Genomic DNA, 24,490 nt, shown 5'->3' with positions numbered 1-24,490 from the left:
AAAAAAAAAAAAAATTGTGGTGAGAGAGCAAAGTGTATCCGTGACCGTGACGTCTCATCTGCAAACACCACATTAGATCTTGCCGGCTTAATTGACCTTCTAGAATCTAGACACTCAACCACACACGGTATTTGAGGCTATTAACAATGTAAATGTGAACGGAATCTGAATAATTTTTTCATGTAAAGAAAGCTGGCCGAGGGTAACGGAGTGAGCGGAGAAAAAAAAAAAAAAAAGACCCACTTAGAATGCCAGTCCCCCCTGCAGGTCTGAGACAGTTAGCCAAAGGAAAGGAGAAAAATACCTTGAAACCTCCATCTTAACTGAATCGTAGCTATAAATCTTTTGTAGTATTGCTGGTTATCATTATCACTATTGCTGCTATGCTTGTACTTATAGTGTTATTAGATTAGATAATATTATGTGTATGTGTGTATGTATGTATGTTTTGTGTTGTGTGTTTCGTGTTGTGTTGTGTTGTTTTGTTGTGTTGTGTTGTGTTTGTGTTGACAGATGATCCTTTCTCCCCAAAAAGGTCTTCTTCCGTGTGTTGTGTTGTGTTTGTGTTGGTACATAATACATTGATGATTACACGACGGCTTGACGACGCATCCCGCGATGACTTAATGTCATCGCGGGATGTGCCTATATCAACGTGTCCTGCATCGTGTATATATCAACGTGTATGTCAACGTGTCCTGCATCATGTATTTATCAACGTGTATATGTCAACGTGTCCTGCATCGTGTATTTATCAACGGGTCCTGATCGTGTATTCATTTTTCAACGTATCTATATACTTTGTAAAATGAATACACGATCAGGACCCGTTGATAAATACACGATGCAGCCCACGTTGATATAGGCACGTTGATACATAGGCGATGTTGTCATCGTGTATTTACCATCGTAAATGAAAAAGCACGTGACGTACCTCAGCACACCGTCTACACGCGGCTTGTCACGGACCCCACAATCATTCAGATTTTGAAGTAATGAATACAAAAATTTCCATGGACCAGTGGTTCTGAAGTTTCTTTGTTGGAAAAATCGACCAAATCTAGGGATAGAGCATACTCATGGGATCCAGTATACTGCAAAATAATGGCGAAGCCTGGTACCTACAATGATATAGTTGAGGAGCTGCATGCTGAGTATCCTGAGCTATCAGGTTTTAAAGGAGGTTAGTATTTTCATTCAGTTTTTTTTTCTAGCGATATAAGATACGCCTATACACATTTACCGTACATAATAAACATGTAGGTAACTTTTTAGTTACACCAACAGATCACTTCTAGATGATTTTTTTTTTTTCTACACACACACACACACACACACACACATAAGATTCAGAGGAAACGATGAGCCGGCAAGATTAGACCAAGTTTTTACAAGGGATATACCAATTAACGATGATATAAGATATAAGTGCCCATTGGGAAAGAGTGACCATGTAATATTGAAATGGATATAGAAGAAGGAAAGGAAGATAGAGATGAATCATACAAAGGAGACCGATTAAATTACAGAAAGGCTGATATTGAGAATCTCAAGAACTATTTTAAAAACGTAAACTGGGAGGAGATGGAAAACTTAAGAGAAACATTTTAAATAACTCTATCATATCCCCTCTTATACATCTCCTCTCAAATGAAAACATGTTTAATTCCTTTAATCTATCTCTATACTCCAGGTGCTTTAATGCTGGTATCATCCTAGTTGCTCTTCTCTGAACTGCTTTTAACATGTTGATATCCTGCCTATAATGGGGTGACCAGGCCTGTATGCAATTTTCTAAATGGGGCCTAACATAGGAATTATATAGGCTGTGCACCACTTCCTTACTTTTTATAACTAACATTTCTATTTATAAAACCCAGGTTCCTATTTGCTCTATTTCTTGCTTCTAAACATTGCTTTGAAAATTTCATAGTCCTCTATCACTGCTCCTAAATCCTTTCTCTCCTCTACTGCCTCTAGCCAACATCCCTCCATCACATAGCTAAAGTTTGTGTTGTCTTTACCTAAATGCATAACCTGACACTTTTTATAATTAAACTCCATCTGCCACCTGTCTGCCCATTTTATCAGCCTGTCCAGGTCTCGTTGTGTTCTGTAATTGTCCTTTTCACCCTGTACTGCACATGCTATCTTAGTATCATCTGCAAACTTTGATACTTTGCTACTAATTCCTATATCTAAATCGTTAATGTACACCAAGAAAAGAAGAGGTCCTAGCACTGATCCTTGGGTTACCCCACTAACCACTTCCTTCCACTCAGACATTGCCCCATTTAATACTACTCTCTGTTTCCTATCAGAAAGCCATTCACTAATCCAATCAACTGACCTAGCCTCTATCCCATGTAGTCTCAATTTGTACACTAGCCTCCTATGCGTTACCTTATCAAACGCCTTGCTAAAATCTAGATATATAAAATCTATGCTATTTCCATCATCTAACTCCTTGGTAATATATTCTAAGATATCGAGCAAATTTGTAAGACAGGACCTCCCTGATCTAAAGCCATGTTGGGTATCTCTAATTAATCTATTCTCATTTAAATGCTCCCAAATACTACCCTTAATGATTTTCTCTAGTATCTTACATACTATACTAGTTAAACTGATCAGTCTATAATTATTTGCATCATCCTTCCTACCTTTTTTAAATATTGGTGTAACATTAGCTAACTTCCAGTCCAGAGGTATCTCAGCAAACCTTAAGTGCTTCAGAAATACCGTCTACACCCTCCCTAAGTACTCTGGCATGTAGCTCATCAGGATCACTAGCTTTCCTATCGTCTAGTTCAAGAATAAAATTCCTAATAATTCCCGGTTTTATATAAATATTTTCTAAAGCTCTTAAAGTACTCGTCGCACTGTTTGTAACAGGATTTCCTATGCTTTTCCTATTAAATACTGAAGAAAATTGTTCATTCAATAATTCTACTATGTCTTCATTTTGATCCACTACTACACCATCTTTTCTGAGTGGTCCAATCCTATCCTTATTTTTTTTATCACTGACCTTGTAATAACTACATAATTTTTTTGGATCTTTACTCCCAGCTCTAGCTAGTTTTATCTCTGCATGCCTTTTACTTTTTTTTATAACCTTACTCAAATCATCCCTGACCTGTCTGTACCTAATCAAATCTACATCTTCCCCACTTTTCTGCAACTCTCTATATGCCCTCTTCTCTCTGATCTGTCTACCTTTCTCGTGAGTCCACCATAAAGGCTTCCTGTTTCTCTGCCTTATATCTTTGTAAGGGATACACTGCATCACTATACCCTTTACTACAACCTTAAAAATATCCCACATCACCTGTGCAGTTTTATTTCCAAAACTATCTTCCCAGTTTACCTCTCCTAATAACTGACGTAACCTACCATAATTGCCTTTCTGATAATTTGGGACTCGAGTCTTATTCACTATATTATCCCTACTGGAATTAATGATAAATCTAATTATATGATGGTCACTGTTTGCTAAAGTCTCTCCTACCTCAACTTCCTTTAAACAATGCTCAATATTTGTTAATGTCTAAAACCTTCCTCCCCCTAGTAGGTTTATCTACCATCTGCACTAAATAGTTATCCTGAAAACTTTCCATAAACTTATTTTCACTAGCATCTCTTCACTAGCTGTATCTCGCATTACGTCAAGGAAAACGGAATAACAGTTTTCTATTCAATTTAATGCATGATTTCGCAAAAAAAAAAAAAAAAAATGGGATTGGGTGGGGGACACAAGAGATACCAAGATCTCTGCAGGTGATTATGTCGTAAGTAAATAAATACAGTAAAAAAGGTAATTTACATGATACTTAGTGTCCTCTCGTTTGTGTGTACTTCCGTTGTGGCGACCAGAAAGTTAGTCGATTTGCACGTGCGTGCCTGCCTGGATCTGGTGACTCCTCCCTTCCCCAGGGGAATAGTTTGCAATCTTTCTTTTTTCCTTTTTTTTCTTTTTTTTTCTTTTACGTCTTCTACTTGACAGGCAAGAAGAATTACTAACTACTTAATGAGAACGATTTTGATAGCTTGTGGATAAAAATAAAGAACTTAAGACACCTAGCTCCATAACCCCACATAACCTAATGCGTAAACCCGCCAGTAGGCGCACTGAGCCGGCGTAACCTTCCTTCACTTACGGTACTCCATACTGAAAAACTGTAACGATAGAGGGTAGCGCGATATCCGCCATCATAGCAGATACAATTTTACACTACTGGTAAAACTTTCGTGGTCGTATTCCAGTCTGGAGGTTTCGTAGCTCATACTCGTATTATCTGCTCAAGATATCGCAGACCGCCCCGAAAAGTGCTTATGTATCATCTGGAAGACCTTCACGTACCACTATAGTCTGTGCATTCTAAATTGGCTCCTGAGTCCTGGGTCTAGGTTTGAATGGTGTCCCATGGAATGCGTTGTCAGATTTTGAGGAAAACCGTGACTTGTCCTTGTATTAAGAGCGTTGATCAACAGAAAACAAGTATTATTCACATAAAATCAATTACGTATAATATGTTTTAAATCCAGGGGCCATTTTAGAATTTAGAGTACACAGACTCCATAGGTTGTAAACCATTGGCCTACTACTGGAAGGCTGACGAAGCTTCAATTAGTCAACTAGATGGTTACTGGAGCTGCTAATAGTGTTGTATTGCGAATCATATTAACTGTGAATTGAAACGAAAAAAAAAAAAAATAAGATAAGCCAATATTTTATTTAATGATTATGAATAAATGACATGAATGTAAATAAAATAGGGCACTTGTAAAGAAACCGTCCCACCCACTCGTCACATGTGTTGTGTGGGTGAATGTGGTGATTTTGGACACCGGTGCAGTGGGTCTGAATATTACTTCTTTACTTGTTAATAACATAAGAAATCTTAGTTATACCGAACATACTGTTCCATGGTAATGCCAGCAGGCACTATATTGATCATTTCAATGTTCGTGCAAAGTGAGCAGAATTACTACAAGCAGCGACTTTGTGGAAGGCAAAATGTTAATTTATCACCGCTACATCGGAAACGCAAGAGACGAGTTTGGGTTGTGTGTGTATCACAGGTTGATTTTACATCCCGAAATTGTGAGTAATTCCAGATATCAGATATTTTTGTTTTCTTTGTAGGGGAGCAGCGTGGCAGCACCCTTTTAGCCTGTTAGGAGGTTGTGGCCATGCTGAGCGTTGCTGTGTTATTGATGAACAGTGTTGCTAATTGCTTACCTAATGATAGCACAAGAGGAAAAGGAGATAGAATCATTCATAAGGATTGCCTCTTCTCATGTGGCTATGAACATGCCGGTCATATTTTCTTAAAAGTATTCACATTTTCGCTGTTTATGACTTGCTCAAACAAACTGTTCCACTTGTTTACCACTCGAGAAAAACATGTATCTTTTTTGTGTTCTATGGTGTGGCTTACCAGTTCGAGAGAATGTCCTCGGGTATGTCCTCGGGTTAGCATACTGGAGTATAAAGGAGCAACTAGCTTGAGGTAGTCTAGTAGATCTCCCACTCTGCCAATGCTTTGCTACATTTTCTATACATATTAGGGTTTGGCTATATGTCGCTGGCTAGGTTATAATGTTGGATTTGGTTAGTACCTCATTTGGGTTTTCGCTAAATGTATCAAATGCAGGCAGAAGATTGGTAATAATAAAAGGGACTTGTAAATATTTACATTCTAACTAAACCTAACCCTCAACCAAATTTAACCTAACCTAACTTAAGGAAAAGATTTTTTGTGTTCTGCACAAAACTTATTTATTAGCATTAATACTAAATTAATAATTTGTCAGGGAAAGTGTACAAAAGAGAAATGCCTGAAAAGATGTCTACTTTGCACTGGTACATCCCTTTTTTGTATTAAGGAGACTGATGGCTCTTTCCAGTAATACTGAAACATGTGACTTAGGGTTGACCTATTGGCAAAGGAAGGGGTTAGGGGAATCAAGAAGGTGTGACTTTGAAGATGAATCAGGCCAGGGCTATGGTGCAAAGGCTTGGAGGGTTGGAGGATAAACTGGAGCATCTCACAGCAGGTTGTGGTCAACAATGAGGAGAGTGAGTTTGGAGTGTGTGTGTGACATACCTGATGCAGTTCAGCCTGTGTCCCGCCTTTGAGACTGTATTCTTGAAGTGAGCAGAAAGACCACAGGCAGCGACTTTGTGGAAGGCAAAATGTTCTATCACTGTTACATCAGAAACGCAAGAGATGGGCCGCTGTGGTACAGTGGAACCATGCGTGCTTTGGGGTCCGAGGAAGTGCACAGGTTCTGAGTGTAGATTGGGCTTCCTCACTTGGGGCAACAGTTTTCTAGCGGGTGGGCTTTGAGATAGGAGGTACCCTAAAAAGTATCCCCTTAAGCCCATAAATTCCTGTGAAAAACCCACATGGTATAAAAAAAAAAAAAACTTACTACAAGGTGTTGATTAAGGTCACACACAATGATGGTATTGTTGCAGGAGCAATGATGCAGCAACATGTTGTGGAGGATCTATAGGAAATGTATTGGTTCAGCCTCTGCGGTGGTAGACACAAGGAGGATCAGAGCTGTGATGTCTTGTCAACATCCTGCAGAACATATCTCAAGATGATCAGGGAGAGTGACATCTTTATTCATCTCAGCTGTCATCAGTGAGTACCTGTACTCATTTTTTGTATTAACAGATGCAATAAATAGCCATCATAGTAGTGGAGCTAATATAATTGTGTGCCACATACCAATATGTCTGGGTATTTGTCACATCTTGTATAAATAGGATTGCTCCAAGGTTTCTGTTGCTCCCACCAATGTGTGGATGGTGTCTCCTCCTCAGTGCTCTGCCTTCACTGCTGGCTCCAAGAGGTTCTGTGGTGGTCCAGGTTCCAGCTGCCAGGTAAGTGCTATTGCCTCTAAGGGCAACAAAAAATTAAAAGAAAAGGCCCACTTGATTGCCAGTTCCCTAAAAGGTTAAGAGAGTTAGCCAAGAATCTAGAACAAATGTCTTGAAACCTCCCTCTTTAAAGAAGTCAAATTGTAGTAAGATGGAAAGACAGAGGGAGTTCCTGAGTTTACCAGAGAAAGGTATGAATGATTGAGAGTACTGGTTAACTCTTGCATTAGAGAGTTGGAAAGAATAGGGATGAGAGGAAGTAGAAAGCCTTGTGCAGTGAGGCCACAGGAGCAGGGGAGGCATCCAGTTACCAAGATCAGTTCAGCAGTTCAGATGAAAATAGTGATAAAAAAATAGCAAAGGATGCAGTATTCCGGCAGTGAGAAAAAGGCTGAAGACAGTCAGTCAGAGGAGGGGAGTTGATGAGACGAAAAGCTTTTGATTCCAGCCTATTTGATGAAATTGTGTGAGCAGAACCCCACCAAACATGCGAAGAGTATTCCATACAGGGGCGAATAAGGCCCTTATGGTTATAGAGATGGCAATTTTATGGGAGAGAAAAACTGGTGGATATGCCTCAATGCCTAACTTCATAGTAGCTGTTTTAGCAAGAAATGAGATGTGAAGTTTCCAGTTTGGATTATGAATAAAAGACAGACTGGGGATATTCAGTATAGAAGATGGGAACAGCTCAATGTCATTGAAGAAGAGGAGATAGTTGTCTGGAAGGCTGCGTCGAGTTGATAGATGGAGGAATTAAGTTTTTGAAGCATTGAACACTACAAAGTTTTCTCTGCCCCAATCAAAATTCTTAGAAAAATCAGGTCAGGTGTTCTGTGGCGTCCCTGTGTGATCTGTTGACTTCCTGAAGGGTTGGTCATCCCTGAAAAGACGTGTAAAAGTGTAGAGTGTTATCATCAGCGTAGGAGTGGATAGGGCGAGAAGTTTGGTTAAGATCACTAATGAATAATAGAAAGAGTGGGTGACAGGACAGAACCCTGAGGAACACCGCAGTTAGAGTTAAGAGAAGAACAGTGGCTGCCTACCACAGCTGCAATAGAACGGTTAGAAAGGAAACTTAAGATAAAGTTACAAAGAGGATAGAAACTGTAGGAGGGCAGTTTTGAAATCAAAGCTTTCTGCCAGACTCTATCAAAAGCTTTTGATGTGTCTAATGTAACAGCAAAAGTTTTACTGAAATCTCTGATAGAGGATGACCAATACTCAGTAAGGAAAGCCAGAAGATCACCAGTAGAGCAACCTTGATGGAAGCCATACTGGCAATCAGAAAGAAGATTATGAAGTGACAGATGTTTGAGAATCTTCTTTTTGAGGATAGATTAAAAAACTTTAGACAAGCAAGAAATTAAAGCTGTAGGAAAGAAATTTGAGGGATTCAAAGTCACTCTTTTTAGGAACAGGCCAAATGTAGGCAGACTTCCAGTATGATAGGCATAATTCAAAGAGTTTGGCCAGGCAAGGTGCAAGCATAGAAGCACAATTTTTGAGAAGGATTGGAAGGACCCTATCAGGTTCATAAGCCTTCCGAGGGTTTAGGCCAGTGAGGGCATGGAAAACATAATTACGAAGAACTTTAATTGAAAGCATGAAATAGTCAGAGGAAGGAGGAGAGAGAGGGACAAGCCCAGAATCATCCGAGGTGGAGTTGTTAGTAAAGGTTTGAGAAAAGAGTTCAGCTTTAGAGACAGATGAGATGGCAGTGGTGCCATCAGGATGGAATAAAGAAGGGAAAGATGAAGTAAGGTTATTGGAGATGTTTTTTGGCCAGGTGTCAGAAGTCACGAGGGGTGTTGGAGTTCGAAAGATTTTGACATTTTCCATTTATGAAGGAGTGTTTGGAAAGTTGAAAAACAGACTTGCCATGATTCTAGACAGAACTATGAAGTGCATGAAATTCAAGTGATGGAAGGCTCAAATACCTTTCATGTATAGCATGAGAACAGGCTGTGTTGAACCAAGGTTTAGAAGATTTAGGGTGAGAAAAAGAATAAGTAATGTATGCCCCCATGCCAGACACTATCACTTCTGTTATACATTAAGCACACAGAGATGGGTCTCTGACACGGAAACAGTAATCATTCCAGGGAAAATCAGCATAATACCTCCTCAGGTCCCCCCAACTGGTGAAGGCAAAATGCCAGAGGCACCTCTGTTTTGGGGGATCCTGAGGAGGAATTAGAGAAATAGGACAAGATACTAATATGAGATTGTGATTGGAGAAGAGGAGCCCAACTGAGATGATAGGGTAACAGCACAAGCAGAAGGATTAGAGATATCGTATACGAATGCAGCAACGTAACTCCTCACAGAACATAGTCGATCGTCTCATTTGCAATAATTCCAAATTTCTCTCTTCATCTATATATTATCACATCAGAACAAATTCTACCTCAACGTTGTCCACTATATCATCATAACGTTATTACAATATCCGAACACTGTGGTTTTGTTTACAGCTTAAAAATTGATATAGTTACATGCAACCACAAGGAGCAAGCAGCTTCATCAGTAGCTAGGTTAAATGTAGCTTTACTCTACAGTAAGCCCCCTGCACTTGGCAAATATCAGTTTGGCGAAATTAACTTTTGGCGGTATCATGGCCATGAGACCACCGAGTGCATGCTTGGTGATTTGAATTCAAATTTGGTGGTCCCCTGGTGGCCACATGGCGAACCACGCGGCTCTCCAGTGATGTCAGACCTCTCTTTAAACCTATCAGAATTTTGTTTGTGCTACCCTGTGTTCTGCTAGCGTGGGAACAAATTCTGGCGATTTACCGCCAACATGGCCTCTACCAGTGCAACAGTGCAACTTTGGCTGGAAATATCAATACAGTGTTTTTATAAAGGACTTTTTAATCTCCCTACTCTGAGAAGAATGATTTACACATTGAATATTTTTTTTTATTGTTACCAGTTTATCCTATTAATATATTATGTTAGTATGTCCTTATGTACTGCCCGTGCTCCATTTTCTGTAAAACATTCTATTTATAGAATCAGTTTGGCTGGCTTGAGGTGACCTCACGTCTTCCCCTCAGTTCTCCTCGCAGCCGCCTCAGGCGACACGCTCACCTCCAGCCTCTCGTTTGCTCGGCTATACCTGTTGTGTCTTGTGATACTATTAAATACACGTTCATAATGGACTCAGGTGTCTCCATGCTACCCTAGTTTAAGGACAACTACCACAATATTAAGTTCTTCAATTTTCATGATGTTTTGTTACTGTGCAAGTTACCTGCTCTGAAAGTGAAGTTTTGTGTGTGTCCAGGCATCTCAGTTAATTTGATATAAACAAGTGTGGAGTGAGAATTCCTTCTTTATTTGACAGTAATTACTATAGCTCCTTTTTAATGTTTATTTATTTGTTTAATAAAAAAAAAATAAATAAATTGATAGATTATGAAAAGTGGGCATGTCTGTCAGGAAAAAAAAAAAAAAAATATTGGTATAGTAAAAAAGATTATACATTTAATTAATGTGAAATTATAACAAATAGACTTGAGCAGAACACTTGAGGAATTTTGATGGATTTTGATTGCACTTACCAGCATGCTATTATGGACACTTGGATGTGTTGAGTGGCAATTAACCCCACCCCTCTCTACAATTATGGATCCACCCACCAACACATCCACATTCCCCTCCTCACACACACATGTACACTCACACACAGTCTGGGAATGTAGCATAAGGTGCCAGATGGTCTTTCCCATCAGTACAAGTTATATATGATAGTGTGTTTTGTTGGATATCATAGCAGAGGCTGGATAGTAGTGCTTCGTCATGACGCCATCAGCTTTGTGTAGGATTTTACTGATAATTACAGGTATGAATATTCAGGTTTTATTAATGCAGCTTCATATTTATGTAAATGGAATAAGAATGAAATTGATTTGGAGGTGGGATGAACTAGTTATAAGAGGCTGTTGCCAGTAACAAATTCTGGGAGGACATTGAAGGTAATCATATAAATCTGAAATGCTTAATAAGAATTTTATCAGAATAAGAATGGAATTTCATAAGCCTTAACTTAATAGTCATTACATCTGTATGAAACTGAGAAAGGAAAGTGAATATGATGTTCTGTGCATTATATATGAAAACAATTGTATTTAATGATAAAACAAATAAAAATACAGGTTAATCATTGGTATTCCAGCATTGTTTATGCAAGATAATTTCAACTAGTGATAGAATTTCATGCTCTCGTTTATGTGTGGCTTTACTCTGATTAGTTCACTGCACATTGCCACAGACTACACTGTAAACATAGCACAGTGTATATACTGGTGTTTTGTATAGTACAGTGAGACCAGAATATCAAAATGTCAAGCAGGTGCTTTATATGTAATATATCTTTGGTATCATGTGCATTGAGTTAGTATTGACAAATTAATGTAACTATGTTGTCAGTGAAATATGTTAGGATAGAAGTGGAACAAAAAAACTAGTGTAATGAGTGATAATAGGCCACCAAAACAGACTCTGTATGTGGACATAAAAATCTTTCCACTGCATTTTATATCCATACATTTCATGTATCTTTATGGAATCATATTGAAAATTTCCTATTGCTCTGTTTATGGAATATTTTAGGAGAGAAATAGAGCAAGTAATCCTAGGAGGAAGTTTTGCACTGGGAGTGATTCCACACCACACTGCCTATTCACTTAAAAATCTCTGCAATGTGTGTTTGTCTTGGCACTAAGCAAATATAAATTTTTTTTTTTTTATTTGTGTCTCTTATTCTATATTGGTTATGTTTTCATTAAAAGAATGAAGTGAAGATCATGATGCAAAAGACAATAACAAGTAAAGACATGGAAGCATTGCAAAAGCTGGATTGTGGTGTTTCTGTTCATACTCACAGGTCATCAACAGTGTATAATGTAAATAAGCATTGGGAGAGTTGAAGCAGTTCTTTGCTGACAGTAACTAAAAAAAAAAACAGATGTGCACATGAACAACAAAGAAAGATGAAACAACTGCAGATTGTGATTGAGTAATGATACATTAGTTTCAAGAATGATGAAGAATAATGATGGTGAAACAAATTGCTGTAACCCTAAAACTGCAGGGCTGTAACATGTTCAGAGAACAGAAATTGTCTTTAAAAAGTAAAATAAAAATCTATAAAGTAATCAATTCGTCACTAATGCAAATACATGGCTCCAGTATTGGCCCATGTTAAATGTGATGGATGGCAGTGATGAAGCTCCTCTTCCCCTGACATTAGTGTTGCTCTACTCATCATGGACTTTTTAGTGGCTTGTTGCCCTCCATTGTTGCACTTGGCTAAAAATTCCCATGTTGAAATATGACTCGGAAGCAAACTTACCCCAAAACTTGTGCATGATATGCATTATAGTATTGCACACTAGCATTTACTGTTTATATAGTGTATTATGAATGAGAAAATTAGAATGTGAAGTATTATTGATGAAAGTAGTACATATAAGTTATTAAAATTAATATTCAAATTTTGAGCATTTCTAAAAGCGAGATAAAATTTGACTTAAAAGGTAAAATGATCTTTCCTCTTGGGTTACAGTTGCAGGTGTGGCTTTTTCTGATCTTTTTTTTAATTAATTAATTTATTTATGTATTTTTTTTTTTTTTGCAGTTTATGAGGCTGAAATTCATCTTTTATGAATCTTGAGAGAGAGAGAGAGAGAGAGAGAGAGAGAGAGAGAGAGAGAGAGAGAGAGAGAGAATGTTTATTTAAATTTTGTGGTATAGTTTTGAGATGCTTGTACACTCAATCCTTCTTATTTTTTATCTGGCTGGATCAGATAGTGTTTGTAACGTAGACCTTAAACCTTATGGAATAATGTGTGTTAGCCAGGTGCCCCTACCTGGAACAGCCTCAAATGCAAAGATCACCCAGAAATAACCATCTGTATTAGTACGTATGTAATGCCAAGTCTCCCTTGCTCTCCCACACCATTGTTTATGTGTGCCATGAAGCTCGCCACCAAAAGATATATAATACTAATATTACATAGTTCAATTCTTATTTACTTAGGTGAAATTCTAGGGTCTTGGAATGGATTAAAATTATTTACATTGTTTCCTATAGGAAAGATGGTTTGGACTTGGAACAATTCATACATCGAACAGTCTTCTGGATCAAATTATGTTTCAAGTCCGAGGGTCCCTTGTATATATATATACAGGCAATCCCCGCTTAACGAAGGTTCACATAACAAAATTTCCCTACAACGAAGGTTCCTTTTACTACCATCTGCTCGTTTAACGAACACCAAACTCGCTTTAATGATATTTTATCCAGGTAATTTTTTCCAAGTTTGAAAGCCCTGCCGTATCACGCAAGCCGACAGGCTTTTGAATATACTAGCGCCTCTCGTGGACAAAACATGCATCACTCACTCCCCCTAGCTCAAAACAAGAACAGCGTCAGCAGCAGCTCGTCTTCCCTCGCTCTACATGCCACCAAAACGCCCTGCAATGTCGCCTAGCGTTGCTAAGAAGACCAGGAAGTCTCTTACTCTCGAAGTGAAGCTGGATATTATTCACAGACACGAGAGGCGAGAAAACTAATAGCATTGCTTCCCACCATGGCTTGACTCCATCTACTGTGTATCATTTTTAAGTTAGGAGACTTTATTAAGAATGCTGGTGAGATCATATCTTCCTTGGAAGCTAAAAGAACCACTTGAACTCGTGACTCTGCAATGGATAAAATGGAAAGCCTTGTGGAAATGTGGTACATAAGTTTTGTATGTGGTACAATGATGCACCCTTTATTTACATTCCACAGGTTGCCAGCTAGCGTATTTCCTGCTCCACTCTCCCTCCCTTCATAAATTTAAGATCATCAACATATAAAGTTACTTACATACATACATTAGTGTACATTATAATGACTTAGTCTTAAATTAAACTGCTTAAATGTTTAACTTCAAAATTTTTACTTTCAAACCTTTTACTGTACTATGATACACACTCGCTTTGTTTACTCTCAATGGAAGCTCAAGTCAGGGGTTAAACTTGTTATAATTGGTCCGCTTAATGAAAATTTGCTTAACGAAGAGTTTTTTTGGAACGTAACCCCTTCGTTAAGGGGGGTTGCCTGTGTGTGTGTGTGTATATATATATATATATATATATATATATATATATATATATATATATATATAGATAGATAGATATAGATATATATATATATATATATATATATATATATATATATATATATATATATATATATATATATATATATATATATGAGTATAAATGGGCAGGAGATTCTCTGTTAAGCATATTCTATTAAAAGTAATGGCAAGTTCTGTATTTATTATTTTCTTCAAGGTATTTTCTTTATACCTTAGGATTGTCTTCAATTCTCTTCCAAGAGTATTGATGGTTTCACCGTAGCTAACCATTGGTGCTATATCTGGATTTCGTTTCCCATGAACCTTCATCAGTATCAAGTAGTTGTCTCTACAGTCTCTACGTAACTTCACTCAACCCTTTCACCGTAGAGACAACTACTTGCTACTCATGAAGGTTCATGGGAACTGAAATCCAGATATAGCACAATACAAGTTTAACTTGTATTGTATTTTTTCTAGCAGTCTTGTAATGTTTTGCTGGTTGATGTTAAGTCTTTTGAGATATTCCATTCTTTTTTATTTCCTCTCTCTCTCTCTCTCTCTCTCTCTCTCTCTCTCTCTCTCTCTCTCTCTCTCTCTCTCTCTCTCTCTCTCTCTCTCTCTCTCTCTCTCTCTCTCTATATATATATATATATATATATATATATATATATATATATATATATATATATATATATATATATATTGTTATGTCTGGTCACCGGGGAGTATGACGCTCTACAGGGTCCCCAACACTATATTTCACAGCAGCCGCAACACTCAGGTTTTTTCTGCTGAAAGTGTGCAAGCTCCTACCAGACTGCTGTTCCCTCACAGCGTCACAGCTGCCCAGAGAGGTGACGAGATACTCCGCTCTCACTCGTAGCCTAATAAGGATTTGGTAATGACGCCAGCATGCACCATTCCCTTCCCTGAGCCTTGCACACCCATGTCCTGGTACCGCTGGCACCATCAATATGTTCTGATGTGGCTGAAAAGAAACACTGGGGGAGCTTCCCTGTGTTTATTGTAAGATACAAAATGTACTGGAGGCTTGGTAGCTTGGTAGCGAGCGGCTGTGGAAAGGCTTGAGAAGTAGCCGGCGACGAGAGAGAGAGACTTGTAGTCGGTAGCGGCTAGATGGAGCTTGTAGCAAGCGTGATGATGTATAATTACAGTCTACACACTGGAGTGTGACTGTAGACAGTAGACTGTAGAATTAGACTGACTGTGCAGGACAGGAGGACCAGTCAAAGAAGGAAGGCAAGTGGATTGCCAAACAGAGTGTGAGCCTGTTCCTTAAGCTGCGTTAGGAACCAGACTGAGCGTGGCGTCCCTTGGGGTAGTGGAACAATACACAGCCCCAGTACACCATATACAGAACATTACATTACTCCGCGTTAAAAGTAGTCTGTCTATGATACCCAGCCCCTAGTAGTAGACAAATAATACTACAGAAATAGAGGTTGCCAGTAGTGTATAACTTCCCCCACTGCTAGGGAATCTCCTTAGCAACTCCTTCTGTTATGTTATATATATATGTTATGTTTTGAAAAGGGGAGTGAGTGGTGCGTGTGTTGTCCATGAGAGGCTTGATCTTGATCTTGATTCTACAGGTGTCCCATATCGTGTTGGGTTCTGTTGGGTCCTTGGTCACGTTGGTGTTCCAGGGAATGAACACGCAGACCGCCTCACTAAAGAGGCAGCAAGTCGCGCTCCATCTTCTGCCCTTATTCCGTTCCGAGATGTATTTCCTGTAATTCGTGAGGCAGTTGCAGCAATTTGGCAGAGGAGATGGCTAATGGGGGTAGCAACTTCGAAAATGGGAGAGCTCACTACCTCCTCTATCCCTCAGTGGACATACACCCATATCCGGGATCGCCGAGCACAGACTTTATTGGCGCGACTGCGTATAGGTCACACGTACCTTACAAATAAGTACCTGTTGACCAGGGACCCTCAACCTTACTGTGATGACTGCCTGGTGCCGCTCATGGTGCGGCACATACTAGTAGAATGCCCCAGTTTGACTGATTTAAGACACTGCTACTTCTCCCAAAACTGTGAATTTGATTTTATTATGGTTTTTTTTTTTTTTTTTTATTAATTTTTTTTTTTTTTTACTTAGTTTTACTGTATTTTTAGTTTTTTGTTTTAGCTATTGTATTGCTTTTAACTGTTTTTAGTTAGTCTTTTTTTTTAAACTTCTGTCTTTTTAAAGTATTTTGCGGCGCCAAATGACCTTTCGATGTTGCGGCGCCAGGAAGCTAAAAATCCATCCATCTACAGGTGTCCCAGGATTTCTCCTGAGGCAGGCCTTACTATCAGCAGCTCCTGGTGTATTCAAAAGCCTGTCGGCTTGCGTGATACGGCGAGGCTTTCAAATTTGGAAAAAATTACCTGGATAAAACTTCATTAAAGCGAGTTTGGGATTCGTTAAACGAGCAGATGGTAGTAAAATGAAACCTTCGTTGTAGCGAAATTTCGTTGTGTGAACCTTCGTTAAACTGGGGTTGCCTGTATGTACGTGTGTCTGTGTGAGTGTGGAGCAGCGTCATAAGAGAGTACATATGGGTAGTACATATGTGCAGACTTTAGCTAGAGAGTGAGTGAGGTGTTGGTTGCTCGTGTTTATGAAACTGTCAGACCTTAATGGAAGGGAGGCTGAGCTAGGCCTCCATGACGGAGGAGATGTGACCCCGGAGGTCACGTGGAGATAAGAGTGTGTGTGTGTGTATTTACCTATTTGTGTATTATAGGGCCCGAGCTAAGCTCTCTGTGTTCTGTCTCCTTGTCCATTCCTGCCATATCTCTTTCATCTGATTGACACACACCGCATCAACGACATCACTGCTCAGTTTATTCCACTTATCAATGCTACGATGCGGAAAACTGTATTTTCTCACGTCATTTAGACATGTCTTTTATTAGCTTTTTTCCATGTCTTCGGAGATGATTACTTGTGGTCACCTTTATCAACTCTCTGTCCAGTATGTCAATCTTGTTCACCAATTTATACATAGTTATCATGTCTCCTCTTGTTCTTCTCTCTTCTAATGTGGTCAGCCCCAGCTTCCTCAGTCTTTCCTCATAGTCTAACTCTCTGAGTCCTGGTACCATCCTTGTTGCCAGCCTCTGTACCCATTCCACCTTCTTCACATTTTTCTTCATGTGCGGTGACCAGACACATGCTGCATATTCTAACGGGTCTTATTAAGGTACATAATATCTTCTTCATCATTCCTTCATCTAGGTAGTGGAATGCAAGGCCAATATTTTGAAGCATGTTGTATGTTTTCCAAAAATCTTGTTAATGTGTTTCTCCGGTGACAAAGTGTTTTGCAGTTACTCCTAAGTCTTTCTCCTCATTGGTCTCTTTAATTTTCTCATCACCCAGCCTGTAATCCCAGTTTGGTCTGTATCTACTTCTTCCCATTTTCATAACATGGGTCTTGTCTATATTAAATTCCATCTGCCACTCCTTACTCCACTCATATATTTTATCAAGATCTTCCTGTAACTTGTTACAATCTTCCACATTCTTTACTCTCCTCATAATTTTAGTATCGTCCAAACATGTTCATGTAACTGTCAATTCCTACTGGCATATCATTAACATAAATCAAAAACATGATGGGACCAAGCACTGACCCTTGTGGAACTCCACTGGTTACCTTCTTCCACTCGGACTTCCTTCCTCTCACCACTGTTCTCATTTCTCTTCCCATTAAGTAATTTTCCATCCATTTTGCTAGTTTATCATTTACTCCTCCAATCTTCTTTAGTTTCCACATCAGTCTATTGTGTGGTACTTTATCAAGTCCAGGTAGATAGCATCCACCCATCCCTCTCTATGTTGTAGTATGTCAGTCACTCTTGAATAAAAACATAATAAATTGGATATGCATGATCTTCCTTTTCTGAAACCAAACTGTCTTTCACTCAGAATGTTTTCACTTTCTAGATACTCCACTTAGCTTTAATTACTTCTTCACATACCTTGCACAATATACTAGTCAATGATACTGGTCTATAATTTAGCAGTTCCATTCTACTACCATTCTTATATATAGGCACAATGTCAGCTCTTTTCCACTCTTTCGGGACTAATCCTGTTCGTATGGAGGTATCCACAATATCAAATATGGGGTTCAACAATTGATCCTTACATTCATTTAGCAACCTCCCAGATATGCCATCAGGCCCCATTGATTTATTAATATACAGATTGCTTATAATTTTCCTTACATCTTCCTTAGTAACCATGATGTCCTGCATTTGCTTTATTTCCGTAGGCCTTCCTCCCATAAAATGCTCCTCCTTTGTAAACACTTTGCAAAAATTGTCATTCAAAATTTCAGCTATATCTCCAGCATCCTCATATACTTCTTCCCCGATTTTTACCTTTTCTATTGCCTCCCTTATATTTAGTTTTCCATTTATGAATTTGTAAAACATTTTTGGGTCACTATCACAGCTTTCCACCACCCTCTGTTCATATTCCTTCTGTGCTGTTCTCCTTACTTCAACATATCTATTCCTTGCTGTTTTGTAAACTTCTCTTGATAATACGTACATCACTGTTTTTCTTAAGTTTCTTCCATGCCTTTTCTTTGTTCTTTTTTGCTTCTTCACAATTTCTATTAAACCACTGTTTATTATTTAAAGTCCTCTTTCTGTGATATGGCACAAACTTTTTCACAGCAGAGTTATACAAATCCATAAATTTATCGTATTTCAATTGCATATCCCTTTCCTGGTATACCACGGACCAGTCAATTTCATTAAAGAACTCCCTTATATGGTTATAATTTGCCCTAGTATAATTTAATTTTTCCTCCCTGCATTCCACAATCTTATTCGTGCTTAATTCCGTATCCAGCTCAAAGCTTAGGACATCATGATCGGTTTTCCCCAAGAGACATTCATGTTCAATTTCCTCTTTTAGAGATGCCCTGGTAAATACCAAATCCAACCTTGCTGCAACATCTTGTCCCCTGCACCTTGTTGGTGATCTCACCCACTGTGTCATCAAGTTATTTGTTGCTGTATTCACCTAGTTGTATTCACCTAGTTGTAATTTTACAGGGCCTGGGTATCATACTCGTGTGGCTCTGTCTCCATATCTACACACATCCAACTTTCCTTTAAAACTATGCACACTCCTCGCTGACACCACCTCCTCACTCAAACCATTCCACACCTCCACACATCTTTGTGGGAAACTATATTTCTTCACATCCTTCAAGCATATTCCCTTGGCTATCTTTTTACTATGCGATCTCGTAGTTCTATTTAAGTTTTCCTCTCTCAACATCATTTGCTCATTATCCACTTCATCCAGTCCGTTCAACAGTTTATAAACCTGTATTAAATCTCCTCTTTCTCTTCTTTGTTCCAAGGTAAGCAAATTAATTTCTTTTAATCTCTCCTCATAGGTCATTTCTGCCAATTCCGGAACCATTTTTGTTGCCATTCTCTGCAATCTCTCCAACTTCCTTATATGCTTCTTTTTATAAGGGGACCAAACCACTCCAGCATATTCCAATCTTGGTCTAATTACCGTACTAATTAATTTCTTCATCATATCTTTATCCATATAATGGAAGGCTAATCCAATATTTGTTATCAAATTATACGTTTCTCCAAACATCTTATCAATGTGAGCCTCAAACTGCCCATGGTCTTGTATTATCACTCCCAAATCCTTTTCCTTTTCCACCTTTTTCAACACTATTTCTTCACCCATCTTATATGACCCTCTTGGCCGTCTTCCACTCTTCCCCATCTCCATCACATGACTTTTGCTCAGATTAAATTCCATTTCCAACCTCTTGCTCCACTCCCAAATCTTATCCAGATCTGCCTGTAAAATTTCACAATCTTCTTCACTCTTCACACACCTACACAATTTCGCATCATCCGCAAACAAATTAATATAACTGTTTACTCCCTGTGGCATGTCATTAATATATACAAGGAAAAGTATTGGTGCCAGCACTGAGCCTTGTGGGACTCCTCTCTCCACCACCAACCAGTCCGACTTTGCATCCCTTATTACCGTTCTCATCTCCCTCCATCTCAAGTAGTTTTCCATCCACTTTAACACTTTTCCTTTCAGTCCTCCATAAACCTCTAATTTCCATAGCAGTCTCATGTGAGGTACCTTGTCAAAAGCTTTCTTTAAATCCAAATATACACAGTCCATCCATCCTCTCTCTCTTGTATTTTGTCAACCACTCTTGAATAAAAGCTCAGTAGATTTGTTACACATGACCTCCCTTTCCTAAAGCCAAATTGATGATCCGATAATAACTTATGATCCTCCAGGAACCGTATCCAATATTTCTTTATCACCCTCTCACAAATCTTACCGACCACACTTGTTAGAGACACAGGTCTATAGTTAAGAGGCTCTTCCTTACTGCCTCCCTTATAAATGGGCACCACTTCAGCTCTTTTCCACTCTACTGGTACTTCCCTGTTTCTAATGAGCACCTTATAATATCATATAATGGATCAATCAATTCTTCTCTACACTCCTTCAATAATTTTCCTGAAACTTCATCTGGTCCCATCGCTTTATCATCTTTAAGTTCCTCCAACATTTTATATAACTCCTTTTTAGGTAACTTAATGTCATCCATGTGCACATTTCCTTGTACATTCTGAGGCTTTACAAACATTGTTTCTTTAGTAAATACTTGCTGAAACCTATTATTTAGCAATTCCGCTATATTCTTAGGGTCATCTACTATCCCTTGCTCTCCTTTTAATCTTTCAATGGACTCTCTTTTTAAGTTTACCATTTATGAACCTGTAAAACAATTTTGGATGTTCCTTACTCTTGTCTACAATATCTTTTTCAAATTTTTTTTCTTCCTCCCTCCTTACCCTCACATACTCATTTCTCGCCACTCTATAATTCTCCTTATTTAGTATATTCCTGCTTTTTTTCCATCTTTTCCAAGCCACATCTCTCTTTTCCTTAGCCTTAACACAAATTGCATTAAACCAATCCTTTCTTCCTTCCTCTCTCGGTTTATACTTTGGTACAAATTTCATAACTCCTTCTTTATAATATTTCATAAAAATCTCATATTTTTTTTGCACTTCTCTGATTTGTAACATCTCCTCCCAATCTAATTTTCTGAAATAATTTTTCAAACTTTCTGTGTCCATCTTTCTATAATTCAATCTACCACTCCTGTATGTCTCGTCTCTCCTTCGCTGTGTTGTTGCTATCTGCATTTCCATAACCACATGATCACTCTTTCCCAAAGGACATTTGCATTGTATATCTCCACATAGGTACATTTCTCTTGTTAACACCAAATCCAGTCTAGCCGGTTCATCATCTCCTCTATACCTAGTATTTTCTTTCACCCTCTGTTCCATCATATTTTCCATCATTAGATTAAGACATCTCTCTCCCCATGCTTCCTCTCCAACACCACTTACTAGATTTTCCCAATCCACCTCCTTACAATTAAAATCTCCTACTAGTATCACCTTTCTTTTTCCAGATAATACACTTTCCAAACTCTGTAAAGTATCCTTGATCATATTGTCGTATTCCCTTAATGTCCAAGAATTTGTTTTAGGAGGTACATAGGTTACCATGATTATTAATTCTTTTCCATCACTTTTTATCCTTATGTTTATCACTTCTGTATTGTTCTTCCCATACCAAACCTTATCCACATTTCTTTCTTTCTTCGTCATAATCATAACTCCTCCTCCACCTTTACTCTCTCTATCCTTTCTCCATATATATTTATTATCCAAATTTACCTGTGTTTTTTCATGCAATTTTGTCTCAGTCAAACACACTATATCAGGCTTCTCCACCATCATATAGTCTTGCAATTCCAATCTACTTGACAGTATCCCATCTATATTAGTATACATTACGGTCCACCCACTGTTCCCTCTAGGGGTTTCTCTGCATTCCTTCTTTCCACATACCACTTTCTGACTCTCTCTCCTATAACTCTCCAAAAACTTTCTCTTTCCTCCTCAGACCGCTCATCATTTTTCCTTCTCGCCTCTTCCACCAATTCCTTATATCTTCTCCTCTCTTCCTCATTTCTATTCTTTCTCACAAACACCTCTTTACAACCTTCTATCTCTCTTAACTTTGATGTTCTATATAGGATATCCTCCAGATTGTTGTGACTTCAGTACTACTTTAATCGGTCTGCTCACTCCTCCTTATACGGACCCAGTCTATGGATCCTTCCACTTCTTCTTGTAGGTCTTTTTTTCATCATCATTTAGATTTTTGAACAGATCTCTTACCGTTTTTAATTCTTCCTTAATTCTCTTAGGCTTATATGTTATATTTTGTTCTTTCATCCCAAATATTAACACACTCTTCTTCTTTTCTGCTATTTCTCTTATCAATGTTTCCTTATTCTTCATAACATTAACCAGTTCCTTAGACCTTTCTTTTTTGTCTTCCTTCAACTGATCTTTAATTATTTCTTGTAATCCAACCATCTCTGCTTCCCTCGACTCAGTCCATTGTGTTTTCTTCAGTTCCCATTCTCTTTCAAACCTTTCATTCTGCTCACTGATCATTTCCTTAAAGTCATCTTTCTCCTTTACTACTCTCTCCATTTTCTCCTCCAACCGTCTCTTGTATTTTTCAACCTCCACTCTCAAGTGTGCATTCTCATCCACCAATCGTTTTTCATTTTCCTCCAGTCTCTTAACTCTTTCCTTTAAAGCCTTGCAGAATTCTCTATCCTGCTTCTCCTCACTCCTCTGAACTTTTAATTCCTTCACCAACTCCTCAAATCTCTTCTCCAACATTACCAGTCGACCTTGCATTGTTGCCCCTGTTGAAGATGGACTCATGCTTTGACTGGCCACTTTTGGTTTTGCTCCCTGGGCCTCATCGGCATATTTTGAATTTGGTAATTTATTTCTTACCGGTCTATCCATTTTTTACTCGTCCTGGGAGCATGTGGGTGTGTGGTCACTGGGGGCCAGGCCTGGTAGCTACGTGTGTGTGGTGGGATGCGCGGCTGCTATGGCTGGTCCTTGTGCAGTTCCCGCTCCGTCGCTTGGAGTGCGGAGGTTCTCACACCTCCGACCACTCTCATGCACATGCCACCAGGCCACGCTCACTCTGCACACTAGCTCATGGCCGCCTTCAATACCAATAACGATCACCCAAGCACACTGCTCAGCGTGTGGAGCGCTAGTCAGATGCCACTCTGAGCAGGAGGCACGTCCGCTCTCCATGGAGCGCTGTGTGTGTGTGTGTGTATTTACCTAGTTGTATTTACTTAGTTTGACGTAACTCGAGAGACGTAATGGGATTATATATATATATATATATATATATATATATATATATATATATATATATATATATATATATATATATATATATATATTGTAACATGAAAGTGTTGTCACTCTGTTGTGTAATGCCAGAGTAATTTCCATATCTGAGAAGTACGAGATTAATGTTCCATTTATTCACTTTAAAAATTCCTTTACTAAAAAATTCCTTATTTTACTTTAAGGAGTAATTTTTATGAATTTTTCTTTTACCAAGGTTTGTGGCAGAACTTGGTTGTGGCCACACCTGTGGTGCCCTTAGGAAGGGAGCTGTTAGCAGCACATCGGCAAACCATCCTTCATGCCTTCTTACCAAAGGATCCAAGGGCAGCAGTGTAAGTCTTTGCTGTATTGCAACACATTAGCAATGAGATATTCATAACATTAAAGCATATGATATCTGCAAGGTGAAATCAGATAGTTGAGTTATTTGAATTATAGTCGGATGCAGCCGCTATTGAAGTAGTATATGTTATAGGTGCGTATTTATAAGGCGCAATTTCTGAAACTAAATTTATAATAGGCACAAAGTACTTGATTCAGATTTTGTCATTTTCTCTGTAAAGTAGACACCTAATTCCCTTATTATGCTGGAAACTTTTCCTGAAAGCTATGCATTGGTCCTCCACTGTATTATGCCGTGCTATATGATATTTTGCTTTTACACTTTATATTCAGTGAGGAACATTTTTTTGTGCATATAACATGGCTAAATTTTGGTTTATGATCTGTAATAGAAAGTGATTGTTATTTGTCAATGCCAGGGGAGCAGCTGACTTGAAATATAAATTTGTGTTGTATTTATCGATTTACATTTTTTTTACAGGATTAAGTCACACTTTTAGTAACAAATTATCATATCTGTCTTTAAATTTATGTACACCATATGTACACAGAACAGATCTTCTTACAGTGAAGTCCATAGATCTATTGCTCTATTTGGAAAACTGTATTCATATTTCTTGTCTCCTCATCTTTTTCTCAGTTACGTACATGCTCTTAAGAAGAGCAAGACTAGTATTGATGGTTGATCTGTGCCCCTCTACATCTGATCTTTATAGTGGTGTAATTTGTATTGGCTAGTTCAATGGATTTCAGCA

The 24,490-nt window shown here is 38.4% G+C and overlaps 1 protein-coding gene across 3 annotated transcripts in view; it reads left to right on the top strand.

Moving 5' to 3' along the window:
- The first annotated feature begins 808 nt into the window (after window positions 1-808).
- LOC123506125 (sphingomyelin phosphodiesterase-like) overlaps window positions 809-24,490 on the top strand; it is a 54,326-nt gene continuing 30,644 nt past the window's right edge. Inside the window, exons 1-4 of one of the 3 annotated variants that reach the window (XM_045258015.1) lie at window positions 809-1,183; window positions 6,488-6,659; window positions 6,842-6,901; window positions 23,608-23,725. In XM_045258015.1, the coding sequence (XP_045113950.1) occupies window position 6,659; window positions 6,842-6,901; window positions 23,608-23,725 (179 nt within the window). In that variant the 5' untranslated portion in view covers window positions 809-1,183; window positions 6,488-6,658. Of the gene's footprint in view, window positions 1,184-6,487; window positions 6,660-6,841; window positions 6,902-10,329; window positions 10,748-23,607; window positions 23,726-24,490 lie in introns of those variants that run through there. The other 2 variants (XM_045258014.1, XM_045258016.1) reach the window with 2 other exon arrangements.

Source organism: Portunus trituberculatus, chromosome 19, assembly GCF_017591435.1.
Source record: "Portunus trituberculatus isolate SZX2019 chromosome 19, ASM1759143v1, whole genome shotgun sequence".
Taxonomy (NCBI): domain Eukaryota; kingdom Metazoa; phylum Arthropoda; class Malacostraca; order Decapoda; family Portunidae; genus Portunus; species Portunus trituberculatus.
This window is presented reverse-complemented; position numbering and strand designations above follow the sequence as displayed.